Source organism: Gymnodraco acuticeps, unplaced genomic scaffold (genome assembly GCF_902827175.1).
Source record: "Gymnodraco acuticeps unplaced genomic scaffold, fGymAcu1.1, whole genome shotgun sequence".
NCBI lineage: Eukaryota > Metazoa > Chordata > Actinopteri > Perciformes > Bathydraconidae > Gymnodraco > Gymnodraco acuticeps.
In genome coordinates, this window is record NW_022989980.1 from 721095 (window position 1) to 744565 (window position 23471).

Genomic DNA, 23471 nt, shown 5'->3' on the forward strand with positions numbered 1-23471 from the left:
GCATATGCTATCATTCAGTACTCCTTTGTATTTCTAATTGCACTATTTGATTTCCTACTGGCCTTGTGCCTTTGATCAAAGTACAATCTATTGTAAATCTACTCTTCTGATTCTGTGTTTACGCATATATTTTTCTATCTTCTTTTCTCTTTCCTCTCTTGTTTCCCATCATCGCATCCTTACTGCCTTGATCATTCCTTTCCAACTCTTCACTGTGGTTGTGGGCTGACTTCTTGTTCAGGAAGAGGACAGCTTCATGGAAAAGGTAACATATTAACGATTAGCTATCGGGCAAATCGGGGTCAATCAAAACCAGATGTCTGCTTTTATGACACTTTATTGACCTTCCTCAAACACTCATCTCATAAAAGGTAAATTGGTATCCTGCCAACCAACAAGCAGAAAGGAGTGGAAGATTTGAATGTTGTGGCAAATATTATCTTTCACTGTCTTTCTGAAAATAAGATTAGAAGCCGGATACCAATTTTTTGTCTGAACGATTTGTATGCAGCTAGAAATTGGAGGGAATTACCCTGGGACACTTGAAATGTGATCCAGTGGAGTTAAGTTTCAAGGCTTGTCATCGCACAAAATGCTGCAAACTACTTATGAAGCTTTTAAATGTGTTAGTAGGTGTATTTTTGAGCTTTCAGTTTGTTTCTGTTTTGTTTCTTTATGCTTAAATAATCTCCTAGCTCTTATTCCATCTACTCATTTTACTCTTATAAAGTAAACCATACTTCCTATTCCACGAACAAGCAATTATTTTGAGCTACAATATTGTGCACAGGTTGATTTAAAAAAATGTCTTCAGTAGCTAATCAGAAAATTGAATCGGTTTCATATTCGCTTTACATTTCCGGAATCTAACAAGGGCAACAATTGTTAACCTAACAGACCTCACTGTGCCAGCTCGGTTATAATCTGTGTGTGTGGATCACTCAGCCATTAAATCTCCTCCGGCCCATTGAGGACAGGGTACACCAGCCCAATGAAATGTAAACACGCAAACACACTAAATCCCATTTCACAGCAGGTCACCCCGGCTGCACAGCTCCCTCATTCACATGATTAAAGCTCATGAGGACGAGTATTAGGGTCTGTTCAGCTGAGCTTGAACACTGAAGCCAAACGACAAGTAGTTTCACAACTTGTTACAAGTGTAAAAACTGAGCAGCTGAGTAAAGTAACATCCACTTGGGGGTGTCGTTTCTTAACCATGTAGCAATTTATATATTATTATAAAACTTTCTTGGTCTTAAATCCCCCCCCCTGGAAGATTTACTACACTGAAGATTCACAGTAGAAGCTTTTGGAGTTGCAACATTAACAGATTATCATATTAGTTCTGCATGTTAGTGTCGTCCCCCATTAAAGCCCCACTCCAGTTTCCCCTGCATTTCTGTGCAGCTTCACTGTCTGTGGTTATTTTTAGACGTCTCTCCTGAGGCTCAGGAATCCATTAAGCCCCTGTCACACTGTCCCGAAATTGACACCCAATGGACACAAGATAAAGGAAATGTTCAAATTCGGCTGTGATCGTAGCAACATCGGGCCATTCGTGAGGGCATCTAAGCCATCGTATGACCGCCGGTGGAGTTTCTCAGGCTCCGGCAGCAACTTTCGTGAGCGGCAACTTCGTAAGGCACTCGTGAGGACATCTTGTCAAATCGTGTCATCTTCGTGTTATCATCGGTGCATTCGCCCTCACTCTGATCGGGGCGAATGCCCGATGGCACCGATGATAACAAGATGCCCTCACGATGGCCTTACGAAGGGCACAATTTACACACAAATTGAACACAAAAATGAACCTTCGCAAGGTCCTTCGGCAATTTTTTGGCATGCCAAAGATTTTACCACCGCTCACGAAGTTGCTGCCGGAGCCTGAGAAACTCCACCGGCGGTCATACCAAGGCTTAAGATGCCCTCACGAATGGCCCGATGTTGCTACGATCACAGCCGAATTTGAACATTTCCTTTATTGTGTGTCCATCGGGTTGTTTTATTGCACAACAAAATCATGTAAATGTATTATGTAAATAACCCAATTTGTGTTCTGTGAAACTAAAAAGGATATCATATATTATTTTGAAGGACAGTTGACAGGAAGTTGTTGTTGTTATGGAAACAACATTACGGAGAAAACGTAATATGTTCTACATATAACGACGGATAAAGTAAAGAACAAAGTCTGAAGATATCAGTACAGTATCATAGTACTGTAACATAATTGTTTTTGGTACTTTCATTGCAGTTGTATGTCTTAAATGTAATGTAAATGTTGCCTTTGTGTGTGGTTCGGGGCCATCTTCGTGCGAAATTCACAATTCCATATTCGTGTGTCCATCGGGTGTCAATTTCGGGACAGTGTGACAGGGGCTTTAGCAGAGACAAAAATAATGGGATATTCTGCCCTTTTTAAAATGTCTCTCCTTCATTCAAGTTTCCACGCCACAGAGATAATCTCGACCTCACAGCGGCTCCTTCTCCGTCACTAATTGATCAGATGTCTCATGTGCAGACACTCGAGAAGTCTCTAGGAATCACACAGTTTGAGGATACAATAACGTCATTCATTTCGATATGTTTTCTTTAAGTGATTTAATGGAAGAAAGTCATTATATTATATTGCAGGAAATAATATAATGTGTCGGTGTGAAACAAATTGTGTTCTCTGTCATCAGGAGAGGTCAAAGGTTAGCTTCCTGATGTCTGAAGGTGCAAGTACAGAAGACAAACCGCTGAAGATCCCCAAGGAAGTGTGGATTCTTGTCAACCATCTCTTCACCAGGTCCTGTGATCAGGTAAGCAGGCCATAGCTGATAAAACATTTACTACAACTGATAAACACTCACAATCAAGTGACGTAATCTGTGGATTTACACACACACACACACACACACACACACACACTCAGCCTTATCTTTTCTCAGCCGCAGCTCTGCGGATTTCTTAGCCTGAACTCAGCCCGAGACAGCGAGACACAGCGAAACTCAGCCTGAGCACACACAAACTCACAGCCAGGCTACGTGTGTGTGTGCTCAGGCTGAGTTCAGGCTGAGTTTCGCTGTGTCTCGCAGACCCCACGCAGCAGCCAGGAAACAACACCAGTAATCCAGCTCACACTGTCCGCTCCAGCAGCTCGTCCCGCCAACACGGCACGCAGACCCCACGCAGCATTCTCATCTGTTTTTCATTACTGGTGTCATTTTCTGGTTGCTAACAAACGCCATTGTAACACATAAACACTGATGTTCCGCTGTAACGGTGGTGGACTCATCAGAACAGAGTGGGCGAGCTGACCAATCAGAGCACAGTGGGGTCATAGGGGGTGGGGGGCAGGAGCTCCAACTAGGCGTTTAGGACAGAGAGTGAATACACATACTGTACAGAGATGCTCTATGAGAAACCAATGTCATTTTCGAACATTGAACAATGTAAATCTATTTTAGTCAACCTCAACAATGGAATTATGATCAGTTTTAAAACAGTTTTATGAACATATTAATGAACACTTAAAACATTCAAATGTGTCAAGCGTAACAGTGCCAGATTTAGCTTTGAGCTCATTTCCATCCGCAGTCCCTCACATAAAAGATTTAAGAAGATTACATTTGACAAACATAGCAAAATACATCATATGCAACATTTAAATGGAGTAAGCATTGCTTTCACCTCCATGTTGTGCTTTTTTTTAATGTAAAACTGGGCTGCACTATATTGGGAGAAACATGTTTTTATTTTGTGAGTATATTGGTTTATGAAAAGATAAACCAGCACAGAGGTACTAGTAGGACATGTTTTTAAATGTTCAGTATTTGTCCCTGTGTGTCTCCCAGGAGGACTTGTTCCAGACGCCAGGCCTGCAAGAGGAGCTGCAGAGCATCATCGACTGTCTGGACACGAGCATCCCAGAATCCATCTGTATCCTTCTTTGTAAAGCCGGGCCCAGCCCTGCAAACACTGCAATGCCAAACAGAAGATAAAAGAGCAGCTACTTTCAAACAAAACAATAACTAAAAACTGATGACTACAATTATTTCACCCAGCTTCTTCTGGTTAGATTCCTACATTAAGGCGTTTTTTCGCTGCTTCGAATACATTATTAATGTTTATTATCAGTGCTTTTCTGAAGCTGTTTCACAGTTACTTAGGTTCCAGGCAACCAATGACTAAAATCCTTCACTCGTATAAAATGTATAGTAGTATTATAGCCAAAACAACCAGGATCTAAAAAGTATATCGTAACAATGTGGCTTAAAGTTTAAAACACATTTTATAAAAAAGTCAGACAACGTGCAAATGAAATGGATTAACTTGATTAAAAGGACAAATTCCTCTAGGTTAGAACACATTTGGAATCATTTGATATAATGTCAGAACACAACTCGAGAATAACATCGGTCTAGTGGCGTTTAAACATTTGAATACGGAAAAGATGCATATTAAACGTGTAACTCATGGACGAGGATGGGCTAGCATTATTAGCATTACCATAAAAAGGAGCTTGTTGTTCCCTGACTGTTGAAGTAGCCGGCTGTAACCACTCTGTAGCCGAGGCTCTGCTGATCTTCTTGGAGGCCTTGCCGGAGCCGGTGGTTTGTTACGAACTCTACCAGCGGTGCCTCGACTGCTCTCATGACAGCCGCCTCTGCAAACAGGTGCAGTGTTTAGGAAATGTTTTAGCTTTGCATTAACACAGGATTTTTCAGTAATGTGTTCGACTAATCTTTTTTTGACATTTGACAGTTGATCTCCCAGTTGCCCCGCGCTCACCGCAACGTGTTCCGATACTTAATGGCCTTCCTGAAGGAACTCCTCAAACACTCACACAACAACAACCTGACTGCCAGCCTCATAGGTATGAAACCTCCTCAACATTCTTATATTTTCAGGGAGATTATTTCTCTGAGTTGGTGCAGCTACTGCCTGTCTCTAAAAGTTCTCAAAGAGACCATGGGATTGTTATCAGCTTTGATCTGCAGTACTTTATGAGAATAGAGTTCTGTAATACAGCTCAAGGCCAGACCATTCAGGGTTTTAAGTGCAAGCAGAAGAATTATGTAGGAAATGAAATACTTAACAGGAAACCAGTGCAAAAAGGCGTTATATGCTTCCTTTTTAAACATTTAATTAAGAGTCTGGCTGCTTTTAAAGGTATTGTGTGCACATTACATTCATGGCATTCTTTCTGCTAAATAACTTTACCACAAGGTTAAAGGCTAAGTGCTGGTTGTACAGATCAGTTAAAATTTTTCAATATTTCTGGCTTTAAAGTCAAATAAGTTGTGTCTTCGTCCTCTTGTATTTTAGCTACACTCTTTGCCAGCCTCCTCATCCGACCCCCTCCCAACCTGATGGGCAGGCAGACGCCAAACGAGCGGCAGAAAACCATCGACTTCATCCTGGGGTTCCTCATGGCTGCAGACGAGGAGTAACCGAGGACAAAGGTACCTCACAACAACAGTCAGGTGTGTGACCTGCTGTTGGCTATGGACCTGCTGGACGCTGTGTAACGTGATCCACGTGCTACATTATCATCTATTGGAGACCAGTGCAGAGGTTTTGCACCCGTTTCACAAACTCTCATGTCAAAGGAACTCGAGACCAAGTGTCCTATCTTCAGTTTGTTCACAGTGTGACAGCTCAGTGGATTCGTTAGTACTTGTGCGAGGTTTGAACTGTTGCCTCTGCACTTTCTGAACACCTCCACACTAGAGCTGTCCTTAACTGAGACTTCTTACCATGCCAAAACAACCCCTGAACAGTGAGTGGTGTGAATGTGAAAATACTACCTATCCAGAGATGCTAAGCAAAATACTAAATTACACTAAAAGTAAATTCCTGAAGTGTTAAGAAGTAGACTGAATACAATTCTAAATAGTTTGAAATGGGATAATTATAGAAAAATGTATCGCTAAGAATGTTAAAGCTTTAGATAAGTCATGACAATCATCATTTTAACTGAGGGGACAACATTATAGATATCTTCGAGATAATCCTTGTATTTTAACTGTTATTTATATATTTTTTTCCATGTTTGCAACACTTTATGGTTTCTGTGGTTTATTTTCAAGCTCTGCATTCTTTAAAAAAATGCATCGCTTTTTTTATTTTATTATCATCATGTCATAGATAACTGTGTCGTGGACGTTTGATGTTGTTTTGTAACTCAAAGCCTGAGCCCTACATCTAGTTTTGCCAGTTCCTCTTGAGTTACAAAGACACTCTGTTAACACTCTAACTTCCTGGTCAACCGGAATCAAACAAAGAGTCACCCTCTGTGATTCTCTGTGTCTTAAACTGTGTAATACTGATTGTTTCCATGTCTCATGGGTGTTTGACTGTCCGTATCGTGATGCAAATCTGTAAATGTGTCCTACAGTTTGTCATGAAGGTGGTACTGTTATTGTCTGTGTTTGTTTATGTGTCTTTTTCCAAACTTCTGCCTCATCTTAAAGCACATTTTTGTTATTTTAGGCCTATGTGATGCCAAGATACAGCTGTTGTTCCCCATAGTGAAACCAGATGTGTAATACTTTTGTTTTAGGTGATGCAGCACTTTCACGGTGCAAGATATAATGACCCATTATTCTACAGGATACAAACTGTTTCATGTGTGCCACTAAGGTCATTTTCTTCTGTATTCACTGTTGAAAGACATTTCCTGGTTACTGAAATAAGGAACTGTTATGCTCTGTGTAATAGCCATTTCCTCTTTCATAGTTTTACCCAAGAGATGTCAGCGTTAATTCTCCTAGTCGACAAAAATATTTACATGTATGACATTTCCCTGTATCTCCTGTAGTGTATACATGTCAGAAAAAAGCCCAGAGGTTTTCTTCTCCGATGCTCCAGGAGGTTCAGAAGATGTATTGTTTGGTGACAAAGTGACAACACTGACAATCATGTCATGTATAGTCCGGCTGACGTTACTCATCTCTTGCGTAGTTTTTTTCTGCCTTATTGCCATCAATACACCATTTCCCTCTGATGATGTAAACATAGCTGAGCTTTTTCACTAAGAGGCTCGGCCTGTACGAATAATTCCCAGTGGTTCAGATTTGGGAGTCATTTTGTATGTATTTATTCACTTGGTTTTAGAAGAACTATCCTCATTTCAAATCAATATAATCGATAACCTCTGATTTCCTTGTTTTGTGCTACTGTTCAAAATGATGTACTGCATCGTGCTTTTTGTCTTCAGTTTTTGTCACAATCTGTTCATAAAATTAAGGTACATTTAAAAGGTACATGAGGAAACACTCGCACCTGTTTTCAACTTTTCAGAGTTTTGGTGCTTTAATTTATTTAACAGAAATAAAGCTGTTTTTGTTTTCCATTTACCCCTGCCTTATTATTGACAGCTTGTTATTCAGATGATGAACAAGGTTTTTCAGGAGCTCACTCTTCAGGTACATGTGAAATCGTTACAGGCTGATGTTCGTGGTATATTTAGTCCGCTCAGTGCACGGTGAGAGATCTTCACCTCGACGCTACATTCTCCGTCCCTGCGGTATAAGACGCCCTGGACCTGCTGCCACTTTTTCCCTGTTTGTGTTTAGTCCAGTTTTAACCTCACAGAGCCATGGCCATGCTGCGAGTGTCTTCCTACCGAAAGCTGTTCGACGATGAAAGCTGGAGTCGGAATAGAGGGTCGAGTGCGCAGTGTGCGGGGGGGTACCGGGCCTCTGTCAGGTCAGTGAGGGGCTCTGGGTGGAGGGCAGCTTCAGTATTTGTACTGCACTTTACCAATTTAAAAGATATTGATAAATTAGTGACAGTTTTTCTGCTGAGAATATGTCACATAAGAAGTTTTTTTTTTTTTATATCAGAAAATCACTTTGGGGTAACGTATCTGAGAGGGGTTCTGCATGTTCTCCTGAATGTTGATGAAACATGTATGGGGGTAAAACATTCTGGTGATCCGTTTTCTAAGTTTGAAAAACATCTCACCTGTGTAATGGGTGGGGAATCTTTTTTCTTTTACAGCTTTTTCATCTTTGTATAGATATTATGTATTTCTTTTTTTGCTTAAAAGTTGAATGTTTTTTTCTTTTTATTATTACAATCTACAAAAAGATACAGGAGAAAATTATTACGGATGTTCTGAAAGTAATTCAACATTACTTCTTCTCACTTCCCTCCTATACTGTACAAATTCCTTTTGTGCTCATGGAAATAATTACATCACAGTCCATGTTCATTTACCGTGACAGCAGGGCTGAAAGCACAGAAGCATTAACAGAATGAGGCTGCACCGTGGTCAAACACTTACTGTGTAAGTCATTAACTATCCCTGAAGGTGGACAAATGACCCCCCAGGATCCTTCATTTCCAGTCTTTGGTACTTTGTGTCCTCCTCTCAGGGGGGCCTCCATTGATGAGTGTGACTGTGACAACTTAGACTTTGTAGCTGCGAAGGCGCTCAACAAAGAGGGTCTGAGCCGGTTTGTCCAGGACAGAAACGTCATCGGTTCACTGAACGACCGCCTGGTCCGGGTTATTGAGCTGGTGAGGACAAACTGCTCGAGACACATCAGCACTTTATCTTTCTTCTGCCCCTTGCTAAATGAAGAAGTGAATCTAACTCTTTACATAAAGAATATACCAGTGTAATAAATATTTGTAATCCTTTACTTCAGCAAAAGTACTAATACTACACTGTAAAAATGCTTCACAACAAGTTCAAGTCGTCGTTCAAATCCCGAAGTAAAATATATAGGTTAATAGAAAGTGAACTACTGCATTAATATACACTATACTGTTTTTTCTGCTGTACATGTTTAAAGGGGCCCTATTATGCTAATTTTCAGGTTCATATTTGCCTCCCTCTGACCTCAATCTTGGGATTTTAACCTTTGAAGACTATTTAAATGCACAAAAACCTACATAACACACACTACAGGAAATAGAAAACTCCCTAAAAGCATTATGGTGCCCATTAAGGTTGTGTTCATTTTGTAACAAGTACCCCACGTTTGTACTTAAGTACAGTCCTGGAGTAATGCACTTACTTACATGATTTATATATACTGTACAGTGTATACCTATAATACCTTAATAATCTGTCTCTATGCCCTGTAGGCTCATTGTTTTGAGGAGGAGAACGAGTCTCTTGAATGTCAGATAGTTGATCTGGAGGAGCAGCTGAGCAGGCGGCAGGCCTCCAGCAGCTCCTCCTCTGTGGTCCTGCCTCACTTCAGTCTGGATGCTGTGGTGGAGAGGCTGCGCATGGAGAGGGTAACGTACTGCTGCTGCTGCTGGGTGTGTCTGTGCATGTTTCTCTGTATGACATTCCTATAATGTTTTTGCACGTCCCATCGCATCCCATCAATTTGACTTCAGTTTGTACAGTGACAGGCGGGGTTGATCTATAACCATGTCAACATCCATCACTGTCGTCTCTGCGTCTCCCTGCAGGACGAGATCCTGTGTGACACCGAGGAGCGGCAGAAAGAGCTGGAGCGTCTGGTGACAGAGTATGAGAAGGCCGCTCAGCAGAGGATCCTCCTGCTGCAGGACCGGCAAGATGTTGCTGAGGTAAAACATGTTATAATAACAATAAAGGTTAATGTTTTAAAATGTCCTTATTTTTCTCACACTACCTGTGCTGCAGCACCTCTTTTCATCCTTTGTCTGAAACTAGAGCTCAGTCTGCTCTGATTGGTTAGCTGGCCAACTCCTGTTGTGATTAGTCAACCGCAAAGAGATGTCTTCTAGGCTCCTTAGCCTATCACGTACAATGTCTTGGAGCGCTAGCCAATGGGAGCACGAGTGTTACATAGTGATGTCACTATGTTACAGAAGTAAACAAAGTAGTTTAATGGAGGCGTTTCAGGCAAGGGGGGAGTGTGTGGGAGAGAAACCTTGGGATTTTAGCGTGTGCAGACCATTTGCATGCACACAAACCTTTATAACACACTACAGGAAAGGGAAACCCCAACAATCATAATAGGTCCTCTTTAAAATAACACAAACAATAAAAAACAAAACTATGTTTCAATAACCAGGTATGGGTTACTTTTGGATTTAAAAGCATTTAACAATCCATTATTTTCAAGTCAGCAACATATTCCATGCCAAGGGTGACGAATACACAAATACACTTTTTCCATAAAACATGAACAGTCCTCAGATGCAGATTGTCCTCAGTTTTTTGCATGATAAAGACACAAACAGTTGGTAGTATAGTAGAAGCTGAGATACAGTTTTAGTCACCAGTGTGGATTAAGCTCCAAAAACACTACCCATATGCAACATTTACCCATAATGCAACCACTAGCACCGTTCATTCGACCCCCAGATGCCTGGTAATTACTATGTCTCTAAAACTCATTAAACAAATTGCTGAATGTTAAGTCCATAAGTCTACTTAAACATGTAAATCTTTAATTCCTTTAGTTGTGCTGCACATGCTCAGACCTCTGTTTTGCTGATGTACCTTCAGCACTAGATGGCAGTGTTGTAAAGCAGCCTCCTCCTCCTCCTCCTCCTCCTCCTCCTCCTCCTCCTGGTGAATCAGCTGAAACTCTGCACAGCTGCTGCTCTGTAGCCCAATCAGTGTTGATCACCAGCAGTCATTCAGCCTGGGCTGTTGGCCCACTGCAACCTGAGACACCAACTTTTCCACACACACACACACACACACACACACACACACACACACACACACACACACACACACACACACACACACACACACACCACACACACACACACACACACACACACACACACATATATGCCAGAGCCCATCTCCTCCCAGCCAGGCCAGATGCGATGGAGGTTTTAATTCCTCCCTTACAGATGTAATGCAGGCTGTAATACGTTGCCGTAATGTTCCTGCTGGCTCAGTTCTCTGGTGCTGAATTGGAAGCAGCTGCATGGTGACAAGAGTTGGTGGGAAATTGTCAGGGAGGAAGAGAAGAGATGCGGAGGAGCGAGCACTGCACAGCTCAACCCACTGCGAGCTGCAGTCCTCCCAGAATAATGGGAGACTGACAGTGATGAAACACGGCACTTTTGGCTTGTTTTAGAGTCAAATGCCGACTATTGTATCGTTTGTCTCCAGCCAGCTCTACTCCATTTTTATGACCCAAGCTGTTCCATTTTCACTGTCTCAAAGGGATTTTAAACATTTTAGTTCAGTATTGTTTTGCATCCGCAGACTCAGTTGCCACTGATGCGCAATTTATGTTTTTGTATGTCACTTGTTGTGTCCTTTGTATCCTTAACTATGAAGGATGCTTGACAAAATAACCATATCTCCTCTTACATGTTATAGTTACCTGTTTCTATCCTTTTATGTAATCCAAAAAATTATCATAGACCTGGTCAAGTGGTTATTTTCTTTCATAATTTATCATTTTAATCAACTCAAATTAAGCATTATCTGTCATCAGCTTAACCTGGTTAGTACCTTTTGGTAGATTCGGACTCTTCCAGTGGTGAAGGATAATCGTAGGAACAATAATTAAGCCAGCCAGTGCGAAACAAAATGAGTTCAACAACAATAGTTAGAATTCAAATACGATAACAATGAAGTAGATGAATGAGGAGGCCTGTTGCTCAGTCTGTTTCATAAAGTATGATGGAAAAAAAAATAAAAAATGGGCATTACAAAAGTAAATGTTCTTCACGCACTCTTGGGCAGAACAAGGAGAGAAGTTATATTAAAAGCCTTTATTTAGTCAGGCATATCGGTTGAAACGCCCACCGGTTCACAGGGTCCTCATCAGGGCATAGAACACACACTGGATTTTGAAATGTTAACGTAACTTAATGATCCCGAACGTTACCGAGTTGGGCCGGTCGGTCGGTCGAGTTTCCCGGGCTGACTTTTAGTCCCAGTCCGCCCCTGCCTCACATACAGGAAAGCAGCCTCTTTGACGGACAGCTTTGAGCTAAAGTTGCACAGAATGTGATTAACAACAAGTTTCTCCTTGTTGTTAAGCTACTGGGAGATTGTTGAACACAGGTAGCAGCAGGACTTCTCTACTTTAAGTGCTGTCCATCAAACACACTGCCACCCTGCCAGCGAGGCTCCACATCTTCTCCACCAAACTCTCTCTGCGTGAGTCTCAAAGTAAATGCACCCACAGTAATTGCCTCCAACACAAATTAATCTGGTGCTTTAAAAAGACTAGATGAGCTGAGAACCCCTACTGGTGGATGGATTGGTGGACTGGGTTTTGTGTCTAGTTAGCCTCCTTCTGATCTTCCTCCTCCTCCCCCTTCCTCTGCATTGCGGTGTCTACTTGCTGTTCAGTGAAACAGGTGGATGTGCTGATAGTTCCTGAAATGGCTGTTCAGGGTGGGAACAAAGACTTTTGTTCTACTTTTCATCAACCTGTGGTGTGATTTACTGCTCAGACTGCAGTGTTCCTCTCTGACACCTCCTGAAATGAAGTTGAACTTTTTTACTTGCTGCCTGTGTTAATTTGATTTTCTGTGCAGGATGTCGATGCTGTGACAGCAGAGTGTTTGGCGCTGAGGGAGCAAGTGGCTATCTACGAGGAGCAGCTGGCCAACATGGAGGCCCAGCACAAGACGGTGAGGGGGAGAGAGGAAATATAGCCGCAGTGAGATGAAACGGGAATTGTTTATAGTCTTGAAAATGACTTAAAATGTAGCACCTAGGTCAGACAGGGAAGTTGGAGAAATGTCCAGCCCTGTGGTGACACACACAGCTGGGATGACCTTCATGCAGAGCCAAAAAAGCCCCGTCAACAGCAACATATGGAGAGAGGATTAAAATGTGTTATCTAGTGTATCATGCAACGAGGAAACATTTGGCCATGATTGAATGTGTGTGGCTCATTTCAGTCCTCATTCAGTGCAGAGATAAACAAATGACATAAGTTGTTTTTCAGTGAACTAAAGATGCTGGTAGGTCAATTCTACCTTTGGACACAGTTTCTCTTTTCTCCTTTACAGTTAACGGCTAAACTAAGACAGATGTCTGCATGGTGTTAGGACAGAATGTGAAGCACATTTTAGACGGTGCCATTGCACACAAATGAAAGTAATCAGAAAGACAGAAATTGAGGCAAAGATACTAGTAAAATATTATTTCATGCCAATATATTTCTTTCTGAGTAAAACGTGCAGGTTTTCTAGGGCTTAATGAATCAGCTTGGATCGAACATGGACAAGATGAAAAGGTCAGTCAGAGAGTTGGGGGTCATCTCCATTTTCCCAGAGTCCTTTGTTATTTACATTAACATTTTTAGAGATTTAGACAAGGGCTCTTTCAAATTGCAAAACAATAACAGGAGATGGGTGATTCAAAACAGTTTGTATGGTAGAAATCTGCCAATGTGAAGATCATTTCCTGAAGTAAAAGTAATAAAAAAAACGTCTTGTGTTCACATTTGGCAACATACTGTGTAGGAGTATAACTTAAGTAGGTTTTAGCTTTAGCTGGCCGATTTAAGGTTTGATTTTGAGAAACATACATCGCTGAGATCCTAAAACCGATTAAAAGCTCTCGTTAATGTCTCAAATTAAGAAGATAGTAAGAACATAGATATACATGAACACACAAAAAGGCCGGCTAGCTCAAAGCTAACATCTGTACAGCTTGTGCTGTTTGTTGGCTGCTTTTGTCAAAAAAACCTTCATATTCAACACAAAGATATGAGAGAGACATCTGTCACGCAATCTTGGCTTTAAGGTGAATAGATACAGTACATGTTCCAAAATGTCAACCATGTCCAATGCACATGATTACCTTTATCACATCCACACACACACCCTGCTGCCTTCACCTTCTGCAATGCTCTCCACGTCGCCAGGAGATGACAGACGCGCCCCAGTGTCAGATCTGGAGGCTGCAGGCAGGCAGGGAGGGAGGCAGCTGAAGCGGGACCAGCTCCATCACTCTGCGTTTTCCTCTGCAGAGCCGGGCCGCCCGGCGTTTAACACACTCCCTCTGGGACACGCTCGATAACTCGCAGTCCGGGAAATGTAGCTGAATACCAAATGAAAACAGAAGTTCCCTTTGTTTTATTAACTGTTGTTATTATCGCCACTTCCAGATACCCCCTATTCCCCTGGCAAATCGGCAGCCATGTCGTTATTTGGATGGAGGGGAAAGGAGAGAAATGTTAGATTGCCTCTGCAGCTCTGTAACAGTTCATTTTCTCTGTAATGGATGTGGGTTCTTTACTCAAGGGGCTATGTATAATACATGTATGTTGAGGTCTTTCATGTGTGTAAAAGGCTGTAAAATGTAGTGCATGTGTTTGTGCATTTGAAGAGGGGGAATGGTACAAAGTATATTTACTAATGTTTTGTATTTAAGTATGATTAAGAGTACCTTCATTTGACTATTTTCCATGTTATACCACTTCGACTGCACTACCATGTTTGTTATGTATTTCAGCTTAAGTTAATAGTTACAAATCAAGATTTTACATAGAAAACATGTTATATGCTAATATAATTTGATGAATTGTTCTTGTCAAAACTATTAAACATATCAAATTAGATCCCCCCCCAGTCCAACTACAACAGTAGATGGCATGATTTGTATCCAGCGATTGAAGTTTAGCTGACAAAAAAAACGACTGTCACAGATCACCACGGTGTGCATGATGTGCATAAACTTCACTTCTGTGTGTTTGTGTGTGTTGCCATGTTGCAGGCGGTGGAGAGCATGCTGGAGCCAGATGAAGGGACGACAGGAGCGATGAGAGCTATTACATTTGGCGTCCCTGACATCACTGCGGCCCTGGATGTGAAGGAGTACTACTGCCAGCTGGCTGAGAGCCTCCAGGTACAACAAAAAAGACATAAACATGTCATGAAGGGGAAACCTTTTAATGCCGGATACTTTAAGGTAGCATGTCTGTGAACAACCGTCGGACAAACAAAGTTATTTCTGACTTTAGTTCTCTTCATACTATGACCTCAGTCAAACTCATGCACACCAATGGTGGACACAATAACTACATATTTGGGTTAAAGAAACATTTTGGTAAAATACATTAAGTATGGATTTATAAAGTGTAACTTTTCAGGTTCAAACTTGTATTTTAGGTCTCTACTAGTTGTTTGCATGCTCTAATGTAAAAACAAACACGTTATTTTCTCATAGTGTCTGTCTAAATATACCTAGATACACACAAAACAGAAAATACATGAGAAAAGTCAAAAAACGGAATACAAACTTGTGTGGCAGAACTTTGTTTTTTCTTCTCTCTTCCCCCATTAATCATCTCGTGACCCCTCAGATTTATCTTGTGACCCTTTGAAGGGGAGGTCGACCCCTAGGTGTGGCAACCACAGGACAAAACAACTTGCCTATAAAGAAACACCAGATAAACAAGCAACAGCAAAATGACAGTTGCACCTCGATGCATCAGTATTGATAAACGTATAACTTCATACATTATTAAATATCACTGACAGGGACAAGTACTTTTACATTTCATACTTTATTTCTCATCATTCTGTAATTTTACTTTTTAATTGCTTCTCTTATGCGAGTAAAAAGGATTTGAGCATTTCTTCCACCAGCAGCTGCCATCCTCACCCGGCTACTGACCACCGCTCCCCCCCCCCCCCCCCTCCTCTCCCTCTGACACGCTGCGCTCAGGTCCAGATGTAAATCTCAATTTTCACAAATCACACAACGATACTCCCACTTGTTTTCTTTCCCTCTTAACACAACACCAGGGAAGAACTTGAGAATCAGGGGTTCAGCACTGCACCAGGAACAGCATGCCTTTGTATACCTGTGTGTGTGTGTGTGTGTGTGTGTGTGTGTGTGTGTGTTATGTGTGTGTGACGTGCTGCATTGGGGTCAGACTATAGCTCCGGTGGGTCTGACCCCCTCTGGGGCGAGGATGTCTGCCCGGTTCAGAGGTCAGGGCTGTAATCAGACTGCTGGCCGCCTTCCCAGGCTCCTCTGCAGCACTGGAGTGGACGCTGGTGTGTGTGTGTTTGTGTCCTTCATTTAGAGGCAGGGTATCCAGCCTATGTATATATATATATGTATTTGTGTGTCTGTCAAAATGGATGGTTTTTGTTCCCCCATACCCCATCTATTCCCCCTCCCCATGTCTTTCCTCCCGCCAGCTGGACACCGTCCTGTCTGGCCTCGATTATGAAACGCAATTGTCTCGATGCTAAAAATGATTGCTATTGGGTTTTGAACAGTAATGGTGATTGCTGGCTGTCTCCCACACACCTGTGCACCCTTGTGTAGCTTGTTCTGCTGCATTTGTTCCGTCTAATCAGCAATGTACTGGAGAGCTTTAGCCATCAGACGCTCTGATTGCTCTTTGCTCCCCTGTCAGAGTGCACTTACTGCCCAAAAGAAAGCGCTAACCTCAATGCTCCTGTGCATTTCCAGTCTCAAAATGAAAGGTCAGAAGTTTCACAGCAGCACTTATTCCACTTCTTCTGTCTTTGCAGTTTGAGTGCGGTGCAGCATCCTCTGCTGTGGTTCCCCGTGGTGATGGAAAACAACTGCAAGTGGGAGGAGCTGCAGGGTCAACGGTGAAAGACCTGTCAAAGATGAAGGACGTTAGTGAAGTGAAGAAGCTGGTGAGAGGACCAACTGCTTTCTCACTTTTTTCATTCGTTTTTAGAGGGTCTGTTCACGCAGACCACACAAAGTAGTGCTAACATTAAGACACATTTAGGATTTGGTTTGGTTTGACAAGACTCTGAGAATCCACTGCCACGCACACAATATTGTTGTTCACCTCTGAACTGAAGGAATACTTTACACCCAAAATATTATATATCAATTACTAACCTCTTTAGATTGCATCTGAAAACAGTTTTGGTCCAAATGCCTCCATGTTGAACGAAGGATCCAAAGACATTGCCATTAGGCCTACTTGGTAAATGTAAATACATTTTGCATCACAAAAAATTATGTTTTATATGTTTAATTATAACACCATGGGTGTTTCTCAATCTCGAGTAAAGCTGCTCCAGAGCCACTATTTCAAGCATACTACGTCATCGAGTGCCGCCGAAGTACTGTTCCAATGTCCAGCATACTTGGAATTCTACCGAGCCCGGCGTACTTCGTTAGGAGAAATTTCGAGGCTGCACATGTGTAGACTCCGCGGTCTTAAAATCCCCACAATGCTTTGCGCACGGACCAATTTCCCAAAATCTGTGGCGAAAAATGTAAGGCGGGGCCTCTCATATGACGCACACCTGCACACTTGCTCGCCTGTTCCACTCTTTGTTTTCCAAATGCCAGGAAGTATTCTTGCCTCGCTTCTGAAGCAAGTGACTCGGAAGACTTGTGCTACCAAGCAAGCATACTCTACATTGAGAAACACCCCATGTGTATTCTTTATGCTAAGCTATGTAAACCAGCAGTTAGTGCTAGCTGGATTTTTCATTAACAGATATACAAATTAATCGACTCTGCTAGCTCTTGACAAGAAAGTGAATAAGCGATTATCATAAAAAAGAGCTATTTTCGTTAAATTAAAATAGTGCTGAGTAAGAAAATCTGTATTTTTGGGGGTTGAACTGACCCTTTAAGTCTCAGATTTACCCATCATTCAAATTAATGTTGCTGATTCAGATCTTCCCAGGACACGTTTCCCAGCTCCTTACTGACAAGAAAAGCGAGGAGTCTTACAACCCACGACTGGCCATCAGCTCCTAAATCAAACAAAAAGTTTAAAATGAATGGGTTCCCACAGCAGGCGAAGGCAGGGGAGAGCCGCTGAGTGACAGCGGAGCAACAGTGTGGGAGATCCTGCTGACCAGAGTGTTTATTCTGCGGACACTTTCAGCGGGAGATGTGAAGGGCTCGGCTTCAGCTCAGACAGGATTTATTGCCCTCTGTGTCCTCAGTTATTAAGTACAGTCTTTCAAAGCGCCAGCAGCATCGGAAAAGTCTTAAAACTTGACACACACACACACACACACACACACACACACACACACACACACACTGACAGGAGACTTCCTCTGCAAATGGCAGAGAGAAAATAAACCTTTATCAGATATCTCTCATCATCAGAAAAATAAAGCAACAGAGTTTTGAGTGAAATAGCAAAGTATGGCAAGTGAGATGGACGTAGACGGCAGTCAGTCCTAAAATAAAATAGAGTTTAATCCCAGATCAAATGTACCTTAAAGGGTTTTCATATTGTTTTTTTTATTGTAATGTTACCTGCCCTGTTTCTTGTCTTAAATATGTGTCCATGTTGATGCTGCTGTGATGAAAGGAAGAATCTTAAAAAAAGAGACGAAACAGGAAATTATGACTCAGGTAAAATCAGAAGGTGACCCAGAGAAAATTCCTCCTCTTCCTGCACTTTGGTCTCTTTGACATCCATCAGTGGTCAGACCACATCTGTATCAAACATGGCGGTTTGCTTCTCATTACTGCGGCTCTACTTCCAGCTTTTTAAATAAACAGTGAGCCTCTGTAACCACAGCAGAGCTCTCCCGACATCATCTACTTTTCTTTAATATGCAGTGCTCAGTTCTGCTCCATCCAGCCTGACGGATGAACAGCTCGGCCTGATCTGCTCTGTTTCCTCTCTCGCCGCTGATGGATGCTTCGGGTCTGGTTTCTCACTGAGACACAACATGGCCAAACAAACAGATTGCAGTGAAATCAGCCCCGACGCAGAAATGTATATAATGGAGCAGACACTGATGGGCCACTACTGAGGGTAGGAGTAAGTGACTCGCCCAGGTTTAATAATCATCATCAGGGTCTTCCTCTGCTCACATGATCTCGCTGAAAGACGACCGCCTGGATCCCCATCTGGCTGTGACAGCTAATTGTTGAATTTCTGTGATTGCTGTAATTACTCACGGCAGGACGGCACAGCCTCTGACACAGGAGGGGGTGCAGAAGTAAAGAAACCGGTTTTATCTGTCTAGTACAGGTTGATTTGCATACTTTACTTTGGTTTCTCAGAACCAAATTTAAGTCAGTTTTATGTTTACAAAAAGGATCAAATAACTGTGTAATGTGATTGGTCGTTTGTGACTAACCCACTAAGAATGATCCCATTTATCCTTTCGGTTATTGTTTGTTATCATATCAAACATCAGACTTATAGTGGGCAAAATGAAAGTCAAAGGATCACAAAGATATTCTGTATTAATCTTCTGGGGATCATGAATTTATGAACCAATTTCATGGCAGTCATCTTATAGTTGTCTGTCTGCACTGAATGACTGACAGACATTGCCCTCCGTAGAGTAGCACTGCTAAGTCTTTTTAAAAGCTCCCATAATCCGACAAAACTAGCAACTAGCTGGCGAATAAAGTGAAATATCATGCAGCTAAAAATCCAGATATACAGTATTTCTCAGTTGTTGGGAAGCTAAAGATGGTGGCCAGAAACATGATGGTGACCCTGAAGGGAACATCTCAATGTTATGACTATGTTTTTACTGACCATATAACTAAGTCTTTAATTCTGTGTTTCTGTAGATTGTAGAGCTACAGAAGGAGCTCGCTGAGCTTGAGAAGTGTAACGAGGAGCTGGAGGACGAGGTTGAGATGAAGAAGGCTGCGTACATGGACGAAATCGCTGAGTTAGAGGTCTGAGAGTCGACTGATAAAAGACTAATCATAAAATGTGAAGGACCAGTGGTTATGTTGTATATTAATCTCTAATCCCATCATGCTGTGTCTGTGTGTTTCAGGGTACTTTAGATGAAATGTGGCAGCAGGAGGAAGACTTCCAGGTGCAGATGAAGGAGCAGTGTGAGGACTACAAAGAGCTGCTCAGCGAGAAGATGGCCCGAGAAATGGAAATAACCGCCTACAGGTCAGACAGTCATGCTGATGGTTTTTGTGTAAAACTGCTTTATAATAAATTGGCTTTTCAGTTTAGAGCGCAATTGATGATTAATGGGAGCTTGGAAGCATACAAATGTACACTATAATGATTGAGTAATTAAACAAAGAGTTTGTTTTACGAAGTGTTTTCCGGTTTTAATTACTTGGTCTGTTTGTTTTGGCGAGGAGAAGACCTCTGAGGATAATTCATCTTTCCGTAAAAATGTCCTGAACAATGAATTAATCCTGAACGAACTTCAGTGAATAGCTGACTGATGACGACAGCGACAACACCACACTCCATCTTTTGTTATTGTAAGGATTGAGAGACCCCGAGAGGCAATACAATTACATATTGTGCATTTAAAGAAAAATGCATAAGGAACCATAATGTATGAGTACTGATGTAATGCTCAGAGCTTCCATATGTACAGCTCTGATCGTCACAACTCTTATTGCCCTCTTAAAAGAGCTATAGGTTGTTATTACAAACTGAGACCTCTAACATTTAAGAAGGCTTTGTGACAGTGAGGTCTGACTGTTAGTGAGACTGTCGGTCACAGTGTGGCTATGAACCAGCCATGTCTTTCTGGAGAACATGGAGCATTTCCTGCCAACAAAAACACGGCACCAGGTGGTTTCACTGATTAGTTTGTCATGTCCTGTCAAAGGTGTCATAGTCAAATGCTCTACTTTCTGATTGCAATTTTTAAAAAAAAAAGTACTCATGGCACATATTGTGGATTCCCATCTCTGCTGTAGGGTTCAAATGAAAACCGATGTCCCCTACGGTGCCACGCATTATTTAGACCTGTCGAGAAGAATGAAATGTAGGGGCAAAGCATATTATAACCCTGCGATGATCTCATTAGATTTAAATTAGCTTGATGCTCCGTTTGACTTTCTTTACGTACTGTATGAGTCGATCATGACTCACACGTGAAAGATGACCTGTCCATTGTCCCTGTTTTTTACACAACATCAACAAGAAGTCTCTGCGTAAGCGTCACTGTGTATAATGCAAGGAGTATTTCCACAAGATCCTGTGTATAGGTCCAATATTATCTCACATGATGTCACCTGGACATCCGCATTGTCCATAAGAAGATATTTCTGCAAAAACAAAGAGCTGACATTACTGGGGTCACAGGAAGCGGCTTCTGAATATGATGCAGTTTCCTGTATGTGACCTTGACAACGTTTCATGTCCCTCCCGTCTTCCACTGAGGCTGTTTAACCATCTGGTGGTGGTGGTATGTGGACAACCATTTCATCCTTCTGCCGCGGACTTCCTCTCGGCCCCTCCATCGCAGATCTGACTGCATTTGCCCCCCAGGGGGCCCTAGCTGTGCTCAGACCCTCACAATGGCTCATTAGAATGGGCAGAGAGGACCTCACACTGTCAGCGCTGAGTGCTGGGCCTACGCCAGCTCTTCTCCACGCCAGCCTGTTAATGTCAGCCTCCCCTTACACACATTTCTAAATTCGCCACAGTTTTAATTCCCTCTCGTTACCCAGCAGACTGTCCCAAAGACTTCTAAGGCTCACAGTCAACACCAACTTTCTTCCCCTTCCCTTTTTTATTTACAGGATGTTTCTTCATCCGTGATTAAAACCATGAATAAGAAATGTTTACTCTCTCCGTGCCGTGGCAAACTGTCTGCACAACAGACCCTAATGACCCCAGGCTGCCATTACCGGGTGGCTTATCGCCTGTGAAAGCATCTTAGAGCAGTTTAGGCAGATGCTCGCTGCTTTTTCTCACTGCTAATGTGAACCATATTACACTGTAATTCATTCTGCTGTACTGCTGCTGCATGACTCAGCAACAAGTAGCTAAACGAAGGACTAAATCCTTTCAAGTAAAGTGAGGTGGATGAGTGCACTGAAGGTCCTATCTTAAAGCTGCTATAATTGGTATTCTTGAACTAATAGTGAATCAAAGACTTCCATCAGCGCTCCTACTGCGCTAAATAACATCTTTCACTTCACTGTTTTAGTTTTCTTGACTTCCCTGCTTTGGTTCACTCTCACCTCCCTCAACACCAGCGTTTCCAGATGCAGCTGGCAGCTGTTTTCAGTGAATGTCCCAAACAACAGACAGAAACAGTTAGCATATAGCTGGTAAACATAATGGAGCATTTAGTAGCTGAGCTTCTTTTGGTGTTTATTTACAACTAGGTTGATTCATCTGTGCTACTAATATGGATTCAGGTTACTGAAATGTGAATTTTCAGACATATTTAAACTTTTGAAAATAACCAACAACTTTCAAAACATTCTTAAACAATAGTTTCGTGGCTCAAGTAAATCTGAGGATCCTTTGAGGTCAAAAACCTCTTTTAAGACCCGTGATCTATGCTTTTGCCGAAGCCATCAGACTCCATTGACAAAAACAGTTATTTCACCTCGCAGAAAACGGGGGGTTGCTGGTCTACCACCGCCTCAATTGGATAATATGTGTCATTGTGTGACTTTGGCGATTCCAAACATATCTTATAAAACAACAAATTCACACAATATCTCCATTTCACAAACCAATCGAGCCAACAACTTCCTAGTTATGCGATCCAACTCTTTGTCAATGGAGCCTGGTAGCTTTGGCAATACCATAGACAGCAGCTTCAACTCCCCAATGGAAAGGGCTCAACTTTGAATCTCAATCAATTACAATGTTCTTTCTCTCTGTTATTGTCTCCCCTTTACTCTATGTGTTAATGTATTCCTCTGGTTTAGGAGTCTGTTGGAAGAAGAGGAGTGCCTGTGTGGCCAGTGACTCGAGAGTCAGACTGGATGCTCCCTCTCACATGGATTAGAAAACAAACCGAAGAGAACCGTGAAACACACACTTGGATGAAGCTTAAGGTACCAACGCAGCAATTAAAATAGAACTTATCACAACAGATTAATGCCGTCTGGAGGCCTGAGCCGGGCGGTGATAACAGGTCGCTGGCAGATGACCTCGAGACTCCAAGAAAGATGGAGGTGTCTAAAAGAGGTGGGAGGATGGGGGGCCGGGCGATGAGTGTGTATCCATTCAGTGTCTGTCTGGGATATTTCCTTAAGTGGGTTTTATCTCTACCAGCTCCCTGATATGATTCATAAAAGTGTTGTCTCTTGTTTGAAGAACAATCTCCACACAAACACACACACACACAAGTTTAACTGTGCGGCTCCGTGAAGTCATCCCCCCTCTGATACCACCTCGTCCATCACCCAAACTCTGTCTGATTACCGGCTCTTAACCTTTGACCCCTTCACTGTTAACAAACATATCGACAGCGCTACTTTTGGTACTTAAAAGCCTCCGACCTTTCCTTTGCTTTTACAGTCATGCATTCGTGTTTAGTTTTACTTATAACTGACAGTCAAGTCTTTAGCACACTGTTTGCTTTTCAAATGGTTCATGACGCTTTTTCTGCTTTTACACAAAGAGCACCTGGATGTTTCTACAAGGAAAGCCGGTGTGATTCATTATTCCTCCTTTGAAAATCAATGTCCCAATTTGCTGTCGTTTCAGATATAAGGATCTGCATTCCTCTGTAATCTTTTCCTTATTTTCTACATGACTTTTCAAGCTGCATGTGATAAATCATTTTTTCTTTACGCTTCTGCCCAAGCGTCAGAATGTGCTTTAGATTTAAATTAAATAAAACCATTTGCTTGAGAGATCATC

The 23471-nt window shown here is 42.1% G+C and overlaps 2 protein-coding genes across 2 annotated transcripts in view; both read left to right on the forward strand.

The window, feature by feature from the left end:
* The window catches only part of ocrl (OCRL inositol polyphosphate-5-phosphatase), a 20209-nt gene extending 12860 nt beyond the window's left edge, over positions 1–7349 (forward strand). The window contains 6 exon segments of the mRNA XM_034211796.1: positions 242–265; positions 2688–2807; positions 3843–3927; positions 4537–4664; positions 4753–4864; positions 5317–7349. Coding sequence (XP_034067687.1) covers positions 242–265; positions 2688–2807; positions 3843–3927; positions 4537–4664; positions 4753–4864; positions 5317–5441 — 594 coding nt within the window. The 3' untranslated portion in view covers positions 5442–7349.
* vimr2 (vimentin-related 2) lies at positions 7349–23471 on the forward strand. The gene is made up of 11 exons (XM_034211797.1): positions 7349–7477; positions 7588–7701; positions 8373–8517; positions 9091–9246; positions 9427–9546; positions 12463–12558; positions 14654–14785; positions 16429–16560; positions 19445–19555; positions 19660–19784; positions 22532–23471. Exons 1-11 carry the CDS (start codon positions 7383–7385, stop codon positions 22569–22571), a joined length of 1266 nt encoding a protein of 421 aa, XP_034067688.1. The 5' UTR covers positions 7349–7382; the 3' UTR covers positions 22572–23471.

Coding starts and splice junctions, on each gene's coding strand:
- vimr2 (XM_034211797.1), top strand. CDS start 7,383: ATGATGAACAAGGTTTTTCAGGAGCTCACTCTTCAGGTACATGTGAAA. Junction 7,702..8,372: donor GGGTACCGGGCCTCTGTCAG/GTCAGTGAGGGG, acceptor TCCTCCTCTCAG/GGGGGCCTCCATTGATGAGT. Junction 9,547..12,462: donor ACCGGCAAGATGTTGCTGAG/GTAAAACATGTT, acceptor TTTTCTGTGCAG/GATGTCGATGCTGTGACAGC.